The 24,590-nt window shown below is 40.4% G+C and overlaps 1 protein-coding gene across 1 annotated transcript in view; it reads left to right on the forward strand.

The window, feature by feature from the left end:
- Positions 1-24,590, forward strand: part of cblb (Cbl proto-oncogene B, E3 ubiquitin protein ligase) — a 69,145-nt gene that overhangs the window by 29,445 nt on the left and 15,110 nt on the right. The window contains exons 5-13 of the mRNA XM_051401506.1: positions 320-476; positions 3,890-4,011; positions 9,852-9,989; positions 11,149-11,236; positions 12,053-12,184; positions 16,923-17,123; positions 18,027-18,221; positions 20,564-20,938; positions 23,614-23,705. Coding sequence (XP_051257466.1) covers positions 320-476; positions 3,890-4,011; positions 9,852-9,989; positions 11,149-11,236; positions 12,053-12,184; positions 16,923-17,123; positions 18,027-18,221; positions 20,564-20,938; positions 23,614-23,705 — 1,500 coding nt within the window. The remainder of the gene's footprint in view (positions 1-319; positions 477-3,889; positions 4,012-9,851; positions 9,990-11,148; positions 11,237-12,052; positions 12,185-16,922; positions 17,124-18,026; positions 18,222-20,563; positions 20,939-23,613; positions 23,706-24,590) is intronic.

Below are 24,590 nucleotides of genomic sequence, written 5' to 3' on the forward strand. Positions count from 1 at the left end.
AGATACTTTCGGTTCCTGTAGTCCTATCAAATCAAATCAAATCAAATCAAATGTCAGATTTTGTTGGTGAGATACTGATACAAACTGAGGAGGTTCACTTTAATGTGGAGAAAGTGTTTTTTGTCTAATCTAAAGCAGCTGTATGGGCAGAACTAAAGTTCAACCTTATCTTTTGAATTTTTGTTCAACAGAAACCCCTGCAGCGCATTTATCAAATGCACATAATATGAATAAAGATGCATTGTCTGACAAAACACTTTTAGTCTCGCAAGTTGCTCTACCTGTTCTTTTGCTGATTGGACTTGTTGCTCTGTTGCAGGACGATAGTGCCATGGAAAGTCTTCCGACAGTGCCTTCACGAAGTGCATCTCATCAGCTCGGGCCTGGAGGCCATGGCCCTCAAATCCACCATCGACCTCACCTGCAATGACTTCATTTCTGTGTTTGAGTTCGACATTTTCACACGCCTCTTTCAGGTTGGTCAAAATAAACCACATTTCAAACCTGTGAATAAGATTTTGACAAACTTTACTATTGGTTCATACTGTGTTCAAGTACAATAGGTTTTGGCATTTGCATACACTGCCTACTGCTACAGTAGTCTTCTTTTGCACATGTTGTCTTTGTGTTAAATTCTTCATCAAAAAAGAAGACTTCATGATCTGTTCCACTGTGGACTGCATTTTTGCTTCCCCAGGAAAAAAACATATGCTGCTAGAAATGACACCCTTCAGCATAATGATGGGCATGGCATTTTATTTGTAATCTGTCATGGGGGGATGCTGTTTCATACTGGAGTAATATTTTCCAAGAGGAACGGAAAACGTGAAAAAAGAAGGATGCTGGTGGTGTTGTCATTACGTGTTGACAAGCAGTGCACTTGCAGGTGTACCTAAGCAGCTCAAAGCCATCAAATGTCATGTCAGTGATGATTAATCATAACCTCCTCTAATGAAAAATACAGGGCATAGCACCAACTGTTTTACAATAAGCTTATAAGCATACATAACAGATTTAGGGCTGCACACCTAATCAAAATATTGCAGTATGGCCAAGTGCAATATGCAAATCACAGAAGCTGCAGTTGTTTGGTAAAGGTCATATATGAGACAAACAGCATTATAATGAAGTACTATAGAGCTGCAGAGATGCCCAGACATACAAACCTTGTTCTCCAGATGTAAGAAAACATGTTTGTTTGTAGAGACCACAACAAATCACATCACACCATAATGATTTTAATCGTATTTTCAGTGACCTTTCGTGGCCAAAAATGATCATTCCAATCATCAGTCAAAATCATCACAATATTTTTTCTGACCTTATCGTGCAGCCCTTATCAGATTCTATTTACACACATTTCCTACATTAAAAAACACACAAAAAAAACATTTAAAGGAGAGTGTTTAAGAGGCCACCTGAACAGCATTATATGACTTTTCTCCTTATTTTGACTCTTTAAACCTTTTGATTGTACTTCTCTAACATGTGAAAGTACTCATAACACAATATACAACACAATAGCTTCCATACACAGAGGTGATAAAAGAGGTGTCCAGTGTTTTGAATGTTTTCCATTGAATCAACACCAACCCTTGTGCCAATATCAGTCTGTGCACTGAAGTGCAAATTTTCTAGGTGCTACTCAACATCCTCAGTCTTGTAAAATCTCCTTGTTACAAATATGAGAAAATGTTTTGGAATGCTCTGAATGTGATGCAGAGTGGCTTCATCTTGATGAGCATATCGTATCAGATCCTGGGATCATCTTAGCTAGTTTACTTTTGCTGAAATGTAGTCTATGTAATAGTTTAAACTGTAATAAAGCATTTCTAAAGCATGTGTTTTTAATGCAGATTCCACACTGTCTCTGATTTCAGTATTTAGCCGTCTTTGGCCCACTGCTCCCTAAGGTAATTCAGAGGAGACACCATTTCTTTAACCGAACTGAATAATCTAGATACAGCTGCATTGACAGGATAAAAACCTTATTTAAGGGTTTGATAAAGTAAATCAACAGCATATGAGCAAAAGAGATGTAGGAAATATTTGTTCTGTTTGATGTTTTTGGGTATATTTTGTGCTTGTTTGAGGTTTTTGGATGTGTGTGGTTTTCGATCCCTCCTGTTGACACATTACTGGCCATATGGCTTCAAGATGGCGTGTGGGCGGTGAGGACTTAAAGCCATGTTTCACTTTGGCAGAACCTTTGTACTTTGCATGCTCACTCTGAACATGAAAAACGAGACTGTGACAAATGATTGCGTCAGGATCAGTGTCACAATAGCTGTGTTTTTATCAAATTATCAAGCAATCAAGATGACTTTTCATGAACTTGGGTTGGTCAGAATGCTTAATAGTGCAAAAAGGTTTACTGAAGCAAATGTGGTCGTGGGCAGGAGTTGCCATTGACTGACTGTGTCCTGGGAAGCCACTTCCAGGTTGGTGTAACCTGTGTGTCAGTGGAGGCTGTCCCCTGTGGTCAACCTCATGGTCCTGTCCTGGTTGTTTCACTGGTTGGGAATGCGGGAGGGAGGCAGGGGAGGGATCAGATGGCCCACATAAAAGTGAGTATCACTGGGTGAACAAAGGAGGAGAATGTGCTAAATGTGGTGGTTGATCATGGTAATGTTACACCGTAATTCCTTCAGGACAAACATGACCAAAATGTTGTTGGGTGGATCAGGTCTGGAAATTTTTTCACAGATTATCTGTCTCATGTGAAAGTTGTTTTTATAAAAATGACCTACTGCAGCTTTAAATTGAGACTGTTTTATTACTGGTTTAAAAACTTAAAGCACATTTATGAAGAACCAAATGAGAGGAGAATATTTTACTTGCTTTCCAGTCTGTGTCCTACTCAGTACTTGTGTCAGGAGTGTTTTTTAATTTCCCATTTGGCTGTCTCCTGCCGCTTTGGGCCGGCCCAATCTCCATTTTTTCAGCTCAAATCAACAAACTCACAGAGTGGTTAGAGCTTGCTCCATTACCATTTCAGCCCAAAGCCCAGTAATTCAAGTATGCAGGAGCTTTTTTTTAAATTTCTCCTGCCAACAAGCTGCACAGTGAGCGTAGCAGATCATTGTCCCTGGTGAGCTCCAGCTAACAGGCAGGATGGAGGTGGATGTTGTGGCCCTTGGCACCACATGGAGCCAATTGGAAGACCCATTGAAAGACTTCCAAACACACTGCCCCACAGCTTTATGCCATTAATTCAAGGATCTGATTAAAAAAACTAACTGTATCTGTCATTGTCATTGTTATTTTTGTTTCAAAGGGATATGTGTACATCATTTCTGGATCCAAAAGAAAAGCAGCAAGTGTGGCAGGAAAGGAAAACACCCACGCACTTGAGCCAACCTTTCATTTAATTTAGAGTCTGCATCTTTTAAAGACACAGATTTTTTGATTTCTCCTGACTTAATGCTTTGCACTCAGATGTCAAGGTCTTCTATATCTTTATGTAATGTAACATAAAGCACATAATTTATTAAGCCTTTATTGTTGAGCAATAAACAGTAATGTTAGCTAGTTCGCTTCCACATCAAATGTTTAGGCATCTGTGTAACTCTGTCCTGCAGAAAACCTCAAACTAGTTGTAAACAAAGCCAAATACAACTGGCTGCAGTGCACAGGCTGCTTCCCAAACGCCTATTCCTCATGCTGGACAGATATCAGAAACCTCTGCCTCTGCATTCTCTCTTATTCGGTTTGTTGCTTGCTATTTTGAGCCAGAGAATTCACATTCAGCCAAGTCAACACACTACTTATCACTTATTTGTGGCAGACGCACTGACTCAACAGAACTTTATATTGAAAATCTGAAGAATAAATGTACAATTCATAATAATCTGTCTCAGTTAAAATAACATTGGGTGGTCTTTTTCAGCCATGGGGATCAATTCTGAGGAACTGGAATTTCCTGGCAGTGACACACCCTGGCTACATGGCCTTCCTCACCTATGATGAAGTCAAGGCCCGACTGCACAAGTACATCAATAAGCCTGGCAGGTATGATAACTGTGTTGGTATTATAAAGTTCCAGTCTGTAGGATTTAGTCACATCTAACAATATAGTCTTAGATTGCAGCTCCCTCACTTCACCCACCCCTTCATGTAGGAGAAACTACAGTGGCAGTGAAACACTCAAAATAGACTGTGTGTAGAGCCAGTGTTTGATTTGTTCTATTTGGGCTACTGGTGGGAGGACCCTATGAAAGTGAACAAAAACATTTCCTATATTGAGGCAATTATACACCAATGAAAACATACCTATGAATATTATATTCCATTTCTGCCAATACATCCTCCTAAATGTTACACACTGGACCTTTAAGTATCTAAAAACTTGATTTCAAATATTTTCTTTACTCTATAACGTAACATATTCATGACTAAATGGGGGGTTAGAAAAGAGAGATTCCTAGTTATTCTTTTATTAAAGGTATAGGAAAGTTAATTTAGCATAGTTTTTTCCAGATCTATATGTTGGTACCCATGTGAAAGAAAACATCAAATATTTCTCACGGAGGTCCAGACGCCAGGATGGTATAGGTGTTATAATTAGATGCAAATAGGATCAAGAGGACTGTGGAAACAACAAAGCCACGTGTGTAGGTTGCTATAGCAACATCCTAACATGGCAGTGTAATGGTGTAAATGGTGTTCGACTAAGATAAGCTCCTGCCGACCAGAACAGAGCAGACTGTACACACTCATAGCTGTATGTTGTTTTCTACTTGTTTCCTTATTTTCCTCTGGATCTCATAAATAGAGTGGTTATCTGCTTATCGTGTGTTTTGAGGTGGGAAATTAAGTGATTAAAACCTTCTGCACAACCCCGCTCAGTGCACAGCAGACACCCAAGCAGAGCTGTCTCAACACACCACAAACGCAATAATGGAGGAGGCACATACAGAAGCCGTTCTTTCTTTGATAACGTAAATACGCCTTCAGTCCCTTCAATGTTCGGAAGGACTGTATTGGTATGGTTTTATCAGAGTTCATGAACAGTGCTGTCATAGGAAAGGAGCTTTAAATTCAAATGAGGGGTGGACTGTGATATCCTTCCACTGCCTCTTTGACAAGCAAATGAGTTTACCCTTGACTTATCTGAACCCCTCCTCGCCTGGTCACCTGCTGCTTCCCTGTTGTTATCTGTGTGGCGACGTACAGCCGGGTCTGAAAGTCAACGTGCTGTTGCACGATCCAATTTTCATGGATATAACCATTGATCTGCTCGGCCTGCACGTATGCTCATGAATATTTAAGATGCTAGTTGCCATAGCGAACAGCCTTACCGCTCCGGCTAAAAGGCGGCGCATATCAGTCCAAAATAAAGAATGTTTAGGAATTTCCATTTAGGATTATGTGTGTCATAATCGGGTCATGCTTTGCTGTCACACCTCTGAGTCTCAGTCTTACCAAAGTTCCTTATTACTGTCGCATATATTCATAAAACATGGCATATCTTTGTTTCGGAGCTTATGATAGCAGCAGGGTATATGTTTGATCCTGTAACACGCAGCAAGAATCAGTTTCAGTGAAGGGAATCCAGCAGGAGTATTAGAGACTTTCATATAGAGAGGCTATTTAAAATGCAAGAAGTAATTTCAGAGTTTCTACGCCTTTTATGGGGGAGAAAAATCCGTTCAGACAAGTATTAAGGCATATACAAATACTCTGTTATATATGTTTTTTCCAGAAAAATGAATCTACTCCTACCTCATTAAAACTTCCAGAATCTCTGAATATACAAATGTTAATTTCTAAAGTTTTGCTGATGGACACAAGATGTCTCCTACTTCACTGTAAAGTCCATTCTCAGTGGATGTGCACTGGTGGCTTCAAGTTTCTACATCACACTGTACAAGTTGATACTGGACCAGGATGAACTTCCAAACTATTTGTGATGTCACAGATCATGCTGGTAGGCTCCGCCCCTTAAAAATCAGATTTTCAATGAGCACAGAGAAACTTTCCTCTTTCAGCAGATGAATGTGAAAACATCCTTCTAGTGTCAAACTCTGCACAGACAGCATTCAAACAGCACACTGTAGGGACAAGAAGAACAACAAATGTTGAACTTTTTTTATATTTATCCTTCTCCACAGTCCATCATTTTACTTTTAGCAGATGATTATGGCTTTTAAAATATAGATTAAATGCCCATAGTATCACACTGCTATTGTAACAATGAGGACATAAGTAGATGTAGTCCGCAAACAGCATGTGCTCCTCTGTCAGCCTGGCAACTCAAAACTAATCTGCATCATTGCATCCTCATAGAAAATAATAGACACCATTTGCCGCAGAATATTGTGTGACCACTGTGTGTGTGTGTGTGTGTGTGTGTGTGTGTGTGTGTGTGTGTGTGTGTGTGTGTGTGTGTGTGTGTGTGTGTGTGTGTGTGTGTGTGTGTGTGTGTGTGTGTGTGTGTGTGTGTGTGTGTGTGTGTGTGTGTGTGTAGTAGCAGCATACACACTGGTTTCTGAAATGAATGCTGAAAGTTGTGTTTGGTGTTGTGCCAATTTTGAGGGTTTTTTCCCTCCACGTGGCAAGTTCCTGGCATTGGGGGGGAGAAAGTAGCTAGAGAAAATACCTTTAACAACAGTGCTAATTTATTGCCAGAAACTTGTGCAGCCTTAAGCTGAGCCATGCATGCCCTGTGATTAGCTGGTCTTGCGTGGCGGCATAGTAGAGCGGAGCAGATAATGACAGGACAGGAAGTGTGTATGTGTGTGTATGTGTTTGTGCGTGTGTGTGTGTGTGTGTGTGTGTGTGTGTATTCAGTGTGGAAGGTGCTAGTGTGTCTGAGTATGCAAATGTATAGGGTACTGATCACAGAGTGAATCATGCAAATACCATTGTTATGAACCAGCACTGGAACAAACACACACACACACACAGCTGTGTGGGGGAGGGCAGTCGTATTGGATGAGACGCTACATGTTACCACTTCAGCTCACTCAGACACACACTCAAGCACACAAACATGCCCACACGCACACTTCTGTGCATGCACTTGGGATAAGTAAAATCTTACAGATTGATGAAAAGTCAGCCCACGTTGTATTGATCATATCTAAATTCAAAATTAACATCAAGAAAGCAGAAAGTGATAATTGCTTTAATGCATGTGTGACTGTTGAAGCGTTTCACGATCATGCACACACAGGTATACGTTCTGTCCTTCCAATCAGATGCGAAACAGCTCATTAGCATCAGGGGAGCAGTCTCAAGCTCTCAAACTGTCTTCCCACGTCTCTTCTCGGTCAAAGCCCTGGTGGTTTAGCATGGTGCCTTTGTTGCTGGTGGAGATGGGATCATACTGTGGTCAGGGCTAGCTTTTAGCCCAGTACTCATGCTGGACTGCATGTATAATACCTCCTCTTTCTCTTTTCTTACGTCTTTTTCACATTTAGATTGTTCCACCTTTGTGCTGAGCTGTTGCCTTTGTATTCAGCTGCACAAGGAAATCCTTCTGTGATAAGGCTTGAACGACTAGGCAGAGGCACCATTGTTTGTTGCAGTTTAGTTTTATACAAAAGACAGGGGTAGAATCTTCATATTTCAGTGTAGAAAAGACATTGTTTTTTTGTTTTATTTTTTGTTATAGTCTGTGAGTTGTAATCATCTCATCTGTTCCATCCTCCATTGGTCACTCAGGTGTCATTGATCACATCAGGTCTGTACAACTGATTGATGAGGCTATTAGCATTAAAGCTGCAGTAGGTAACTTTTATAGAAATTATTCAACAATCAACCATCTGTAATTTCATAAAAATACATATTTTTGTAAAAGTTACCTACTGCAACTTTAATTCCAGGGATAGGCTAGCCATGGTTGCTTATAAAATTACCCCACAAAGAGACGAACGAAAATGTCTGAAATAAGGCCAATCTGAACGAAAATGTATTTTATTTACAAAGGTTATTAGAAGAATGAGTTTTATTAAATATATAAAGATTGAATATAATTTAAACCCATACAGTTGTCATGAATGGGGAAATTAGCTGTAGAGACCAAAACTTGTACCAAGCTGTAACCATGTTTATTTATGTTGTAAAGTTGGGCATTTTAATATGGGGCCTTATGAGGATAGAATAGTTTTGGGAGAAGGCCTCAAGTGGCCATTGGAGGAACTGCAGTTTTTGTTACTTCCGCATTGGCCTCATTTTATTATGTTTGGCATCACTTTAAGTCCCTGCAGGGACTGATCTGGAGCTTGATTTATCCTCCCCTTTTTTCTTCTTAAACCACCAAAAGCCTTTTTCAATCAAGAGTGTGCCCTCTGCATCTGGCTTCCTTTGATACAGTGTCTCCAACACACACAGACAGTTAGTAGTAGCAGAAGTTACGGTGGTATGACTGCAGTGTGTGTGAGGGAATTGATCTTTTGTGTGTCAGTGCACTCATCGTGAGGTCCGTTGATAGTTGCTTTTGTGTTTTCAGTCCAGCAGAAGTGGCTTTTCAGTCACACCGCATACCAAGGGTGTGATTGAAAAGATTAGAGCTTGCCTTATTTGTCACAGCTCTTGAGACAGTGGTTGAAGTGCAGCTCAGCCGGTCTGCTGTGTATACTTGTGAAGATTAACCACACTGAATCTTACTGAGGCACTATGTATTTGCTTTTAGGATCTTTGAGAAGAGTGCCTGGATACAAAACTGAGTGAGAATGTTTCAGCTGATTGCTTACTTGCTTAGCATACATTATGTTGAGTGACAGAAGGATCACTAGCATACGTTACTGTATATTGAGTGATAACAGGCCATAAACAGTAGCAAATGATAACTTGAACTTCTAGGCTGAATATTGAGCAGTCGTATGATGCTGCATATGAATAAGTAAAAAACATCTGTCAGATAAAATGAATACGCTATTTTGAACTAGTTTTACATTTTTATATTATTAGTAGTAGGAGACTGTACAGGTAAAAGTCACTATGCATTGGATAAATATGATAATATAAAATAAATAAATATACGTTTTTTTTCTAGTCTAGTCTAGTTTTTATTTTATTTCATGAACTAAAGAAATATTTTTCCCACCTAGTTTTAGTTTTTAGTTTAGTTTTCGTTCACTCTAATAACCTTGGCAAAGCAGTTATGAAGAATACAAGGAATAAAGGTTCCACAGCAAAAAAATACCAGAGAAAAAGGAATATACATGTGTAATCATAAAACAGGCTATAAATACTGTGGTGTTGGCACTAGTTTATGTGTGTTATGGTGTGTGTAGTTGTACATGTAAAAAAACACCTTTTCAAGTAATTAAAAAAAAAAAAAAACATTTCACACAAACAAATTATAATCATATGATCAGATAGGATTGAGCTTAAAGTTGATTTAAGTAATACTAGTTGATTAACTTTACATTTGACATAGATAAGATGATATAACATTTATATTTTTTGTGTTTTTTGTTAAGTGTGATGTTAGTAATGTAAATATTTCCAGAATATTGCTCTTTCTTGTAGTACTTGAACACTGAAGTGGCCCTCCTATGAAACACTGACAATATCAGCAGTGGCCCCAAGACAGTTTGAGTTGAGAACACTGTATTGTATTGTAAATCTTGTGTGATTTTTGTGTGATTTGTATATTTTGGTGTGATTTGTATATTTTATGCACCAATGCACCAAGACAAATTCCTCGTATGTGTAAAACCTACCTGGCAATGAACCTAACCCTATTTCTGATTCTGTATTAGAGTGATACAATGCCACAGGAAGCTTGACATGACAAAATGTTGTATTGCTTCCACATCGTTATTGAAAGTTTGTAAAACATGTTTTGTTTTCCAGTTTGTGTGTGAACCGTGCACTTGTGTCCCCTCTCTCTCTGACAGTTACATCTTCAGACTCAGTTGTACCCGACTGGGCCAGTGGGCCATTGGCTATGTGACCAGCGATGGCAACATCCTGCAGACCATCCCCCACAACAAACCGCTGTTCCAGGCCCTCATCGATGGCTACAGGGAGGGCTTGTATGTAACCTCAAACACTCACACACTCTCTCTCTCTAGCTCACTCTCTCTTTGTATGTTTGTAAAATCTCCTCTGCATACACACTGTATGCAAATGAGAAATGATCAACCGTGTCTCAATCAGTCACATCTGATTTTAAGTCTTTGAATGTCTTGGCAGACCAGAGCGAGGTGCCTGAAGGCGTAACTCTTCTCTTAAAGCTACTTCTTCCTCAGCGTCAACCATCTGCTTCTATCATACCTGATAATCTGACAGGCCCCCAGACAAATCAGACACGCTTCCCTCCGTTTAGCGTGTGGCATCTCGCTTCCCTCAGCCGTCAATCACGGCCAGCCGAGGAACGCCGCTTCTTTCTTACAAGTCCACTGTAGCTGGAGAGCGGTGTGGTGGAGGAGGAGGAGGAAGAGGAGGGGGGATCCTGTTTGAAGCACCTCTGTTTTTGATCAGGCAGGAGACCCCAGCAGCTGTGGGGGGTAGTTGAGCTCCCATCAGTCGCTCTTTCAAACATCAGTTATCGTGGTTACACCCGGATCGAAACTGACTTTAAATAGAGTTTCTGCTAAGCTGTATAATAATTGCTGATGGCTATATATGACTTTTTATTCCATGCAGGGAAAGATATCACTAGCTCATATTAGGTTTTTAATTTAATCTTAACTTTAGTTATTTATTTAAGAACTTTTTTGTGTCAATCAGAAATCAGGATCGATTAACGTCTCTTTAAAAGAAAACGTTTTTTTTCACATGGCAATTATTTAGACAGATATTACCATTGCAATATGATTAGGAGGAATAATGGATGATCATTTTTGCATCACAGTTCTGTAGGCCAGGACATCTCTGCAGCACCACAGTACTTCATTATAATGCTGTTTATCACACATATTACAATTATCAAAAAGTTGCAGCTTCCACGATTTGCATATTGTCATTTTGATAATATTTCCATTAATTGTGCAGCCCTGATATTTCTGGTTCATCACATTTTTGCACAGTCGCATGTTGTAGAATATTATAGATAAAACAAAATGAAATCCCTAATGTGCAGTTAGTGAAATGTGCACATGATAACATTTGAGAGGACAAATAAAACATGACATATTCTGAGCAAATATCTCACTGTGTGCTCGTTTAAAAGTTTTCTTTTGTCAATTGCAGCTACTTGTACCCCGATGGTCGCAGTTACAATCCTGACCTCACCGGTCTGTGTGAGCCAACGCCTCATGATCACATCAAAGTGACACAAGTGGGTTTGTGTGTGTGTTTGAAAGCATGTCTCATCTGGATAGTTAGCTGCACAGAGCCACAATACATCATATAAACTGTCAGTATGGAAAATGTTTACTGAGAACTGACTGAACCTGAACAAATATGTGTCAGACCGCTGCACCTTGTGGAAGAAAACGCTCAACTTTGGGTGTAAAGGTTATCAGAGTGGGATGGTAAGTCAGAAAAATATAAAGTAAAAATCCAGCAGCAAACGCCTGCCATCACCAAGTATTGTTTTGTATTTACATCTGGAGAAAATGCGTTGCACAGCTGCTCACATGGACAGTCAATGAACAGCGTGAAAATGACTCATCCTGTGGATACTTACCGTAACTCCTGCAACTCCGGTAAATGACCTCTGGGCAGAGTTTGGATCTGTCATTAAAAACGCATGTGGTCTGAACTTTACACATGGTAGCTAAATATAAGTGATATAAAAGCAATGAAGACATATTTTCCTTCATATCTTTTGTACTTTTTTGCCAATATAGACATAAAATAGGTCTTAAATTGCATTCATAATAGTCTTAAAAAGGTCTTAAAACCTGCAGTAACCCTGATACATATACACTGTTTGTCATTTGATTTGTTTTATTGAGATTTTACTGTAACTTTTGATAACATTAACCAATATTATCGAATAGCTCAGAATTTTGGAAGTCCCTGTAAATATCATTGAATGTACCATTATGGCCACAGTGGGCAGCTTGTACTGTGTGTATGCTGAATGTGTGTCTCATGTCTGATATGTGCACCACTTGATGACTAACAGGCGTTTGCTCTGCCTGAACAGGAGCAGTATGAGCTTTACTGCGAAATGGGCTCCACCTTCCAGCTGTGTAAGATCTGCGCCGAGAACGACAAAGACGTCAAGATCGAACCCTGCGGTCACCTAATGTGCACTTCCTGTCTTACTGCCTGGCAGGTATCGTAATGAACCAATACTGCACATACTCATTCCGAGATCATAACTTTGAACAGAGAGGGTGAATCTGTGGTTCTCCAGTTGCTGTCACCATTTATGCATGTACATGGGACATTGTGGGTACTGCCAGAATCTTCATCATCACATTGTCTTTGTCTTTTTGTGCAATATTCTGTCCAGCTTTGCGGAAAAAGACCAAAACCTCACACGTTAACTTCTTCAACACTGCCAACAGCGTATTTTTAGATTTATATGTAGGAATTAATCTGGTTTGAGATTAATAAGCATCAGCATATAAGTGAAACCACTACTGAATAATAGAAGCAGCTTTCAGCCTCCAATGCAAGACACATGGTTAAAAATCTCTCCCTCCCTCCCTCACTTCCTCCCTGTGTCCTTGCATCTGTCCTAATCAAATTTCCACATATCTGTCAGTAGCGGAAGTGAAAGCTGAGAGTGTGTGCACACAGTATATTCCAGTGTTTCCGTGTGTTTCTCTCCTTCCTGCTGTGTGTTATTTTTTTCTAATGTGCGCATCCCACAGCACACTGTCCTGCTGTGTCCATTGTGCTCGTGCAGTGTATCAGAAGCCCTGCCAGCAAAGTGTGTTAGTAATTACATTCCCCTAATGAGTCAGCATCAAGTCTCCCTCCTCTCCTACCGCTCTCTCTCTCCGCCTCCATATTTCATACCCTCCCACCTCTGCGTGGGACATCTGTGTTGCAGTCAAAGGAAGGCGGCTCTCCTGTACGAGTTCTGCACTGACCTCGGTGTTATTGATCTCTGGCAGGGGACACACATTCACTCTGCAGACCTGGACACAAGCCCAAAAACCTGTCTTGCAATCACAATTCTTTATCAAGGTTATTTTTTGAGTTGGCTGAGAGTATGTTTGTTCTAACTCTCAGAGAGCAAAGTGTCAAAGTCTTATATATAATATTTGAATTGTTCAATAGGCAGGCAAAAGCTGTCACTGGAGTCATTCCGTTTTCAGACTTAAAACCATTATGTGTATTATAGTTTGATATTTTTACATAAATGAACCCAATGCTTTAGATGTTTGGCAGAGAAGCTTTTGCGAGGGAGGACATGGAAGATGATTCAGAGGACAATAAGTGCAGGTTTTATACATGAAGCTGAGTGCACTTTGTTTTTTAGTCACTCAGTGCTGTAATTGTTTCCATTTATCATGAGCCTTTTGTTTGTCAGAGCAATTGAATGAAAAAATTGAACGCATTTTATACCATGAAGACTTATTCAAATTCATGGCTTTTAATGTTTTGCTCACCAAAGGGAGGGTTACGATAATAAGAAGCTTCTGTGACAATGCAGCCAGTCTGTGTACTGTTAGAGGAAGTTAATCTCTGCAGTATTTTTGTAGACTTCAAAAAACGAAAATCATACCAAAATCTTTTGGGATATCTGCCCACAGATCAAATGATTTTGTCACAGTTATCACAACAAAGAAATAATGAATTCCTACAGGGGCAGCAGATTGTTTCTTAAATGGGCATCTATGGTCCACAGAATGTAAGTCTGAGAATGCTTTACATCACTGATATGTGTACATTAGGGGTTATTTCTGCAGTTGCCAATTTTATTTAAAAAATATCAACATATTGAGTCAGCTGTAACACCTGAAACATCAGGTGTTGAGGGGGTGAAAACTAGCTAGTTATTAAGTGAATAGAGAAGTCTAAAAAGTAAAACTAAACTGTATATTACTGTATATATTAAATGATACATATTGTCATAATATCTATATTTTATATAGTCAGTAGTGTTAAATAACATCCTGTTTAAATGAACACATTTGGAACATGATTGGTGGTGTCGATCGGTTAGTTCATCTGACAGGACTGTCTACCCAGATTTAGGCTTTTTGAGAACCAGAGTTTTTGGTTTGATGCTCTGTTCTCAAGAGTTTTCATTTCATGGCTACAAAGCTGGAAAGCTTTTTCTTGGTTGGTTTCACTGTGAACACAGCTGTAGGTTTAGCGAGTGAGGCGAGTTGTTCCAGAGCTAAGTTCCATGCTCTGTAAACGGCAGGATTCAGCACCCACACGAACCATGTTTGTTTGTCATACTTCCTGTTATGACAACCGTGACCCCGCCTCCTCCACAACCTTAGCCAGTGAATCAGTGACGTGTGTGTGTGTGTGTGTGTGTGTGTGTGTGTGTGTGTGTGTGTGTGTGTGTGTGTGTGTGTGTGTGTGTGTGTGTGTGTGTGTGTGTGTGTGTGTGTTTGTGTGTTTGTGTGTGTGTGTGTGTGTGTGTTTGTGTGTGTGTGTGTGTGTGTGTGTGTGTGTGTGTGTGTGTGTTTGTCTGTGTGTGTGTGTGTGTGTGTGTGTGTGTGTGTGTGTGTGTGTGTGTGTGTGTGTGTGTGTGTGTGTGTGTGTGTGTGTGTGTGTGTGTGTGTGTGTTTGTCTGAGTGTGAGTGTGTGTGTGTGTGTGTGTGTGTGTGTGTGTGTGTGTGTGTGTGTGTGTGTGTGTGTGTGTGTGTGTGTGTGTGTTTGTGTGTGTATGTATTTATGTGTGCTTCGGTAATGAAGTATTTTCCTTCACATTAGTGAAATAGTGAGTCAGACAGTGAGAGGGAACCCTCCTACCTTGTGACAGTGAGTAACCCAGCACCAGTCTGTTCAGGTCATTGACTACGTGGTGGTTCCCTGACTTTCCTCTCACTCTGTATATTAGTCAGCTGGGGTGGAACAGATGTTGACTCCTCACTCACAGTTGGCTGATGATCTATGTAATTCCACATCCTGTTCTCTTCAGCGACCATTTTTGATATGGGGGCACATGAGAGGGTTCCCTTGTTCTAGCTATTAGTTTTATTCTATAACAATCCAGGGAGTGATTCAAAGGGGATTTTAGTAACTGTTTCGTTGCACAAAGTGTAAAGTCAACCTCGTCTGAAGTGATGCAAACTGTTTTTTGTTTTTTTGAGACAGCATGATTTTAACTTTCTTCTTTTTCTTTTAGGCATATATTTGGTGACTTTCAGATCAAAATACATTTAGGCAAAAAGGTTAAAACTGGTAAACCCAACCTAAAATTTGGTTTAAAAGTTGAAAGCTCCTCCAATCAATATTTTTAACTATAGATAAAATTACTATGTTGGAGGCATGTTTGGGTCACGTCTAGGAAGCACACTCCCTCATACATATCAGGTCAATGAAAATGTCCAAACTTTAAGCTCAGTGGGTAGAGCTGGCGACCCATGTACCAAGGCTGAGTCGTTGCTGCAGCGGCCCGGGGTTCGAATCTGACCTGCAGCCCTTTGTTGCGTGTCATTCCCTCTCTCTGCCCCCCTTTCATGTCTGTCTTCAGCTGTCACTATCAAAAAAAAAGGTCATACTGCAACAGTATAATGGCAATAAACCATTTTAGCCTCCATAATCACTGCTCCTCCTGGTGGATAGATAAAGCATTGCAACTGCATTCGCATACTATCACATTACCAACCAAGTGGGACCCAGTATAGATCAGGCATAGGTCAGCTTTGGACCCGCCAAAGTTCAAATTGCTGCTACTGCATAATGTGAAAGGTGTCACAGGGGTCACACACATATATTGTTCGTAATTTATTTACAGTCAAACTGATCAGTATTTGTATACTAACTACTAAATGACTGTAATGAGTAAAGGTGCTGCAGCAGTGGAAAATATGACATTAATATTAACATTAACTCATGTAAACCTATTCTAGTAGACACCCAAATACAAATATGAACCTAAAATTGAGCATAATATGGCCCCTTTTAACAAAAAACATATTCATTTAAATGCTGTTGAAACCATGTTTATTTTTAAACTAGACATCTCAAAAACCTTCACTCCTTAACCAACATTTGCCCAGTTTTAACCTTGACATTTAGACTTCTGCAAATCTCTAAATCAATGTGTGAAGGGTGAGTTTATCAACACCTTGTTTTTGAGCTGAAGTGCTATTTTTCTATTTCAGAGCAGAAGTAAAATTGGGAAGGTTTTCTACCCTTCAACATGGCATGCTTTCAGAAGCAGTTGTTTTAGTTTGTCACTTCAGTCCTGCCCGTATCCAAATAGTATGATTTCCTCAGTCTCCTTGACCATCACACCGTCTCCTACCCCATCTGGGCTCCCTTCTTTTTAACCTCCCACTCCTTCCCTTCTCGGCCCACTCTCATTAGGATTAAGTTTCAAACATGCCTTTGGTGCATGCCCTGCCAAGTCCCCAACCATATGGCCACCACAAATGCAGCTTTGTTCTCTGTAAATATTGTCTGCCTTTGATTGTAGCCCCAGAGTCAGCAGAGAGAGATGCACTGAAAACCAAAACCTCTTTTATTCTCCCATTTATGACCCCTGTTTGACAGGGGCTGCCATGTGGAATATGTACATGTGGCCAATGTGGTAAAGTTGCAAAACAGTTTCCCCCGGAGAGGATCTACACATGCATATGTCCAGTCGACTTTGTCAAGTCCTTTTATGAAAGGGGGGAAGAGAGAGTAAGATATAGGGTAGTAGTGAAGCATATAACCTTAACCATGTGTATCCCAGCTATGTGCTGCAACAGCCTTCCTGCTCCATGGTCCAAGTGCTAGCTCTTGTTCCCAAAACACTACAGTAACAAAACCATGCTCGTCACATCATTAGATTTAGAAATGTCAGAGGGTTACAAATGTCATCGCCGCACCTGTGTCTGTGTACATAAAATATCCTGTTTCATGCAAACTCTTTCCTTTATCTGTTCCAGGAATCGGATGGTCAGGGCTGTCCGTTCTGTCGTTGTGAGATCAAAGGCACAGAGCCCATAATTGTGGATCCCTTTGACCCCCGAAATGAGGGCGCCAAGTGCTTCTTCCTGGACCAGCACAGCTGCCCCATGCTGGAGCTGGATGATGAGGAAGACCGAGAGGACTGCCTGGTCATGAATGGACTGGCCAACATCAGGAAGGTGAAGACTTGTAGGGCTAGCTGGTAGCTGATTTACTGATGAGTAGGTGAAAGGATTTAGAGAGGTCTAAATTTGCCTTTTCTTTTAGTTGTTTGAAATAGTCCACTAACCTGACTGCGCCAGATGGTTTGTTACATAGAACCATTTGGGAGGTCTTCATTGGAAACTGTTTTGGAAAAGGGCAGGCACAAAAATACTTGGAAGGTGATTGGTGTACCATCTTTTCGCTCAAGAAAAGCCTTCAGTGCCGTTATTTGCTCTTCTCCAACTAATGCTAGCAGCATCTACGCTAACCTCTTTAGCAGCCGCCATTGTTGTAATAGAGCAAACAGTCACTTTTTACACACTCCTTGTGTTAAACCAAACCTGACAAGATGGATTCTCATGTGATCTTATCCAGAGTCTGGGTCCATATTTATCAAGCAAAAAGGAATTACTCTTATAAATGCTTTACAGAGCCAGCGCAGCAGTAAAAATAGTGCTTCCCCACCTTTATATGACACATGTGAGTTACTCCTACTTACAGTACGGTGAACCTTTAACAGCAACTCTCAAGTGATCACATCATGAATAACCAATGGCTTTACCAGGATTGACTTTCTGACTATTTGTGATGTCACAAATCATCCTCTTAGGCCCTGCCCCTTAAAATCTGATTTTCAATGAGCACAGAGAAACTTTCCACTTTCAGCAGATTAATGTGAAAAGACGGGATAGGTTGACTCCCTGATTTTTTCACAGGTTATCTGTTTCATGTACTACTGTCAGGATATAGTGAAGTTTCAGCAAATATGACTAAATGTTTTAACTGCTTTTTATCAGATGAATAATTCTCTTGCAATGCTCAAAGCTGGTCATAAATAACCAAACATGCCTTTAAGAGATCATTTATTCTCCTCTCAGCACTGTGCTGAGCGCCAGAACTCGCCCATGGTGTCTCCCAGCTCTTCACCTGTCAGCCAACACAGAAAGGCCCATGGAGGAGACCCCAGCCACTTAGTCCAGCACCTAGCCCTCCCCCCTGTCCCACCACGACTCGACCTCATCCAGAAGGGCGCCATCCGCTCTCCGTCTGCCAGTCCCACCGGCTCCCCAAAGGTCAGTCACAGCATTCCCCCGGATGTAAAGAAAAATGTCTCCTGTGTGTTTTCTTGCACTTTATCATCAGTTGGCTTTCACACAATATAATATATAATAATTTCAAACAAATGTTTATATAAAAGTTTAAGAAGTGCTTTCCAGGAAGAAACAAGAATAATTAAAGCTGCAAGCAGCGATGAACGGGCCCTCGCACTCCACACAACTCGGGGTGTGCTGCAGCCGCGTCACGTGCCGTCGTAACACGTGTGGACCACAACATGAAAATTGCACATAAATCAGATCAAAATCGCCACGCAGCGCTTACTTCCTGTTGCCACTAGGTGGCGCTATCACTATATCTGAATATTATCACATAGACGTGTTCAGGGCGGGACTCTTGTCAACATGTAAAGTTTTGTTGCAGTTGGATCATGTACGCAGAAGTTATGACAACTTTCTGTTTGCATGGCGAAGAATCGAAATTGGATGTCACGGGACGCCACACCACTTCCACGCTGTTCGACAGAATGTTGTAAATAGCGCAACTTTTAATCATGAATGTCTTCAGATGGCTGCGTCCAAATGTGGAGTCAATCCAATAAATTCCCTGCATGCAATGCAACAGCGAAAATCGCCAGAAATGACCACAAAATCCAAAATGGCCAACTTCCTGTTGGGTTTGAAGTATGGGTCCAAGAGGCTTTTCTGCTTCTTTCATCACGATACACATGCGTACCGGTTTTCGTACATGTCGGCCTTACGGGTCTTGGAGGCTGATTCGGGGGGGCGGGGCTACGCCATTTGGTAGCACACGTGCAATTGCATACTTGGGGTTCTCGAACAATTTAATTTTGTGCAAATTCCCATGAGACTTCGAGCATGCAGCGGCCGGTGTTTAGAATGTGCTCACTAAATTTGGAGTTGTTCTGATAAATTCCCTAGGAGGAGTTTGTTAAAATAAAAGCCCTGAAATGCGACACAGTTTGACATTTTCAAATTTCATTTTGACATCACGTTTTTTGACTGTAGTGACCAATTTTGAGGTAGATCAAATAAATTTCCTAGGAGGAATTTGTTCAAATACAACACGAAAAACTCCCCAAAAATGACCAAGAAATTCAAAATGGCCGACTTCCAAGAGGCTTTTTTGCTTGTCTGATCATGATACACATGCGTATCAATTTTCATACATGTCAGTCATATGTGTCTTGGGGGCTGATTCTCGGGGGCGTGGCTAAGCCATTTTTTGAGACCCATGTACGGGACCAAGACAATACCTTAGCATTCGCCACGACTGATTTTTGAAGTTTCATGAGTCTTTGGGCATGTTTAGCCACCCCCAAAATTGTTCCAATGTAAACACAAAAGCTGATTTTTGTGTGGTTCAGCAAAAATAGAGATTCATAAGATGTCATCGTCATCATCTAAAGAGACTTCTGACAGAATTTCAGCTGGATCTGGTCTGCTGGCAAAAATAAATAAAAGTATAAAAATGACATCTCTGTTCGCCACTAGGTGGCACTGTCACCTTTACTGAATATTATCACATAGACGTGTTCAGGGCGGGACTCTGATCAGAGTGTGAAGTTTGGAGCTGATTGGACAATTTACACTGAAGTTATGACAACGTCCTGTTTCATGGCGAAAAGTCAAAACTTGGCGCCATGCCACAGACACTCCCTTGGACAAAAAGTCACAAATACTTTTAATCGTGATTATGTTTACAGTTGACTGACTAAATTTAAAGTTGATCTGATAAATTCCCAGAAATCACAGCTAAATCCAAAATGGCCGACTTCCTGTTGGCCCTGAGGGCCCATTTTGCCATGCTCATAGTGGACCCCTAGAAAATATGAAATTTTCACGGTCAGTGCTCGGGCCCTAATAAATTGCATAAGAAGGATGTAATACACATATTCAAAACAGTTAGGGGAAGAACAAAGAAGAAATGCATGACTTAAATAAAGAATCACTCTGGAGACGCTGAGTGCCAGCAAGTCATTAAAACCAGATCAGCAAATCTTTACACCCCTACTAGCTTGACGTGGTTGGTAACAGTGCAGGTACCAGTTAGGTCTTCTGGTTACATGTGATATCAGTATTTTCACTCTAGCTTTTAAAAAAGGCCCCAACAGCCTCTAAAAGACAGTAATGTCGGACAATGTTGGTTGAGGAGGTTTGGCAAAGTTTTATATTTCACTTAGCATCGCTATGTTATGAAGACCTGTGACCATACTGAACGCCAAAAACTGGGTTATCAAAAACAACAACAGTAAAAACATAGAAAATCTGTGTAGTGTCCAGGTGTGATTTAAAATGAGTCATTTAGTGAGCATACCATATCTCTCCACCTCTTCTAGTCTTCACCAGGTATGTCCAGGAAGCAGGACAAGCCTCTTCCAGCCCCGCCTCCTCCACAGAGGGACCCACCTCCACCGCCTCCCCCTGAGCGCCCTCCTCCCATCCCCCCAGAGTCACGCCACTCTTGGCTCCCCAGTTCTTCTTCCATCTCATCTTCCACTGGCGCACTGGCAGATTCCTCGATGCCCCCTGAGACACGGTGTCCCAAAGAGAGCCACTTCACAGATGCCCACAGGACGGGATTTGAACACCCGTTCCAGTTGGTGTCCGCAGGACCCTCTCACCTGAACGGAAGACCACTCAGTTGTCCATCTGCAGGATTTGTGAGGTTACATCACAGAATGGAGGGGGCAGGAAACTCAGAGAGCTCCAAGGTAGGGCTTAGACATTAGTTTGAACATTTAAGGTAGTAACTTTGGATAAGTATTTATCCTCAATAAAAGAAAGAAGTGGTTAGGACACATGATTATGCTTTTTTTCTCACTAACAGTGGGATGTATGGTTTTCTCTGAATAATAAAATAAACTGGCTTCTGAACTCTAGTCCAGGTACAGTTTACAGTAATGTGCCTTGTAGGGTTGAGACGATATACATGTTATTGTGTATCACAATAAAAAACACAACTCATTTATTATGGTAAATTTCCAATATTGTGATATACATGGATCAGGAAAATTGTGAATATCCTCACAAGGTTTGACTTGGAAAAGCTGTAGCTCTCCAGCATACAGTCCTATGTGGTTTTTCTGATTTTTCTTTTTTTAATAAGGGGACAAGGCCAGTCATTTCAAAATCCTAATCCTTGTCTGTTATATCCCCCACAAAAAACAAGTTAAACCAGATGTGGGGAAATAGTATAGATTCCAAAATAAGAACACAGTAATGTTTAAGTGCCATTTTAAAAGTATTAACTATATTTTCATTGTTATTGCAATAATATCGCATATGGCAATTATTTTGGCCAAGATAATTGTGACATGAAATTTTTCTATCATCCCATACCTAGTGCCTTGCTTTAGCACACATCATTGGTAGTTGCTAAGCGTTTGAAGTGCATTACTTGTACAAAAGCACTCCCAAGGCTGTGAACTACAAGCGTAGAGTCAACTATCAGTCAGTTTTAAAGATTAAAATGTCCAATGACAAATGAAACTGAAGGCCACTTCACTAAACTAGTTTTTATGTAGTTTTATTTTCTATGCTGTATGAATCAGTAAAGTGCATCAGGTGCAGCTACTTTACATGCAGTGATAACAGTGTGTTTCATGCATAACAGCATGCACTAAACTCAAAATATGTTGGTTATTAAATGTATAATAATTATACCTTATGCTCATTTTTGATACATTTTACTGATTCATAACATCCATCAGCAAATTTTTATGCAAGTGGCTTCCTGTTTGTTTGTGACTAGAGGTTTGTGGTCACAAGCTTTAACTCCCACTGATGTTCTAAAGTGAGGCACATAATCCCCAAATATAACTGCCTACTAGCAAGGCTCCATGGACTGTTGTTCATTAGATAAAGTAACTGAATATGCATTTATTTATATCAAAATCTTTTTTGAAAAAAAGTGAGAATAAAAGCTGTTCCTGACAGCCCCTTTGTAGTTAAAGCGTGTAGCAGGAACCAGACTAATAAGCTGCTCTGCTATTATTCTAATGAGTAAATACATACTTGAAGTGTGTTGAGCGGAATGTAAATATGATAATCTATGCCAAATAATGAAATCCCCGATTTAATCTGACCATTCAAATACAACCAAGCAAATCCTCCAGAGACTGCTTCAAAATCCACTGCTGTGGAAACTACAATACTGCTGAGCATCTGCATAATTTGTCTGCTCTCTCCACTTTATCATTTAAAAGCCTAGTGTGCTCATGCATGCGCACACTCAGCCAATCACCCACTCTCCTTCCAGAGACACTCTTTGATCAGAAAGTGCCTCCAGTTGTCTGTGCAGAGCATTGTCACTTTTGGTAATACTCAGGGAGTGATTTGCATACTTTTTGTCTTCCATATACAGGAACTATAATTTCAGAAGTGCGCTTTGCATATGGAATATATTTCTCAACTTCTGTTACTGAAGGTCAAATTTGGCCCAGGATTTTCAGAATGAATAGATCCCACCCTGTTAGGAACCTTTTTGCTCTGTGCTCCAGTAACAGTTGGTCATATGCTATGTGCTAGGCTACATTGAAAAGATATCGTCACATAAGTTATTTAGCTAATGTTAGCAAAACACTGGCCAGCTAGCTAGCCAGTCTACATTAACTAGCTAGCTAGCATTTTACTACAGAGCAAAACGTATCTACATCATCGACATATAAAAGATGGATGTTGCGTCTCCGCTTCCTCCACTGTACAAAAATGAAGCCATAATATCCTGCATACGGCTGCTGCCATTTTGCACTGGTGACGTAATTCAGGGATAGTGATTGGGTCGGTGCTGCAGTGTTGAATACACCCGAACATACAGCAGCGGGATAAGAACTATGTAAAAGGACTGAAACCATCTTTGGGAAAGATTTATTTGACGTGTCCTTGATGTTTAATTTACATAGACATAATGGAAATAAAGAATTGTTCGAGTAAAGCACTGTTACATCAATTATATAATATAGTACTTTTTACTGCGAAACTGATCATGATGACTCATCTCATTCCAAGAATGTGAAAGCATAGTGTATGCATGAAAATACAAGACAAATCACATCGTGTATTGATTCAGTACACAGACAGTTCTTTAGTTATTTGCAAATATATACTGGTTTGTATCCTTAAACTCACACCTACTTTTTAGTAAGGTGCTTTGAAGCTACAGTTGCTGTATATGCCTTCAATATGGTGCTCTGGGTGTGTTTGATAAAGGCTGCACTACCATCCTCCCACACCAAAATCAAAGAGGAAACACAACATGTCTGATGCATAATATAATGTATTTAAGCTTATTTCAGTTTGTCAGATTCAACTGGTTGTGACCTTTTCGGTTGCTCTTTGTGTTTTTATTAAATAATTCTCTGTCCTTCTCTTGTGTGTGTCTGTGCAGCCCTTCTGTAACGGTGTGCAAATGAGCGATGAGTATGACATCCTTCCTTCCCGGCACTCACCAACACAGTCCACACTTGCCAGTAGCCACAAGTGAGTATTACATGTACACACACATAATGGGACTATTCATCCAGCAAGGTATAAACCAAGTTTCCTCGGAAATATGCTGGAAAAGTTTGGGCAATATTAAAATGATATCTATATACAGCACCATTGTGTTAATATGGGCAAATAAGATTACAGTGTGTGGAAGCATGCAAATATAGCGGTGCATTACTGTGACCAGTGAGTTTCCTCTAAGGCTGTATTTAAAAACTGTGCATCAGAATGAAAGTCTATGTTAATCATATAAAGGTGATTGAATGCTGGACAAAAGCCTGTTTAATCAATGGATCGTGCATGCCAAGACTCAGCTATATCTAATTTCCTGTATTAGACTGTGCAAGGTTATCTGGCTGCAGCAGTGTGTAGTGTTTTTATACAAATATTTTATGTCACATTTGCTGAAACTTTCACCAAATCCTGACAGTTGTACACTAGACAGATAATCTGTGAAAACATCTGGCTCCTCCTAGTGCTCCTAATGGTATTTGCAAGAATCCACCAGGTCTGAATGAAAACAACTAATCAGAGCCAAGAAAGATAGTTCAGTAAGGACCACTTTTGTCAAAAGAAACTTTTCCCAAATGCAGAATGTTATATTTGGCCGTATGGCTCTGTTCTGGGACCTCCTTGCCTTTCCACCTGCCTACATGGAAAACCTTAAGGCAGGGAGAGCCCACCTCCCTGCCCTTCCATGTGCATTTAGACAAGGAGAGCGGCAGCAAATATCCCCAAAGAACCATACCGGGCAACCTCCCTTCCATGAACTACATGGAAGTGCTAGTAGAAGAAGTCGGCAGGAATCAGTAAGGAATAAAATAACAATCATTGAAGCCAGTATCTATGCAGACACTAGTTTGAGGTCAAGAGATA

This window comes from Dicentrarchus labrax, unplaced genomic scaffold, assembly GCF_905237075.1.
Source record: "Dicentrarchus labrax unplaced genomic scaffold, dlabrax2021, whole genome shotgun sequence".
Taxonomy (NCBI): domain Eukaryota; kingdom Metazoa; phylum Chordata; class Actinopteri; family Moronidae; genus Dicentrarchus; species Dicentrarchus labrax.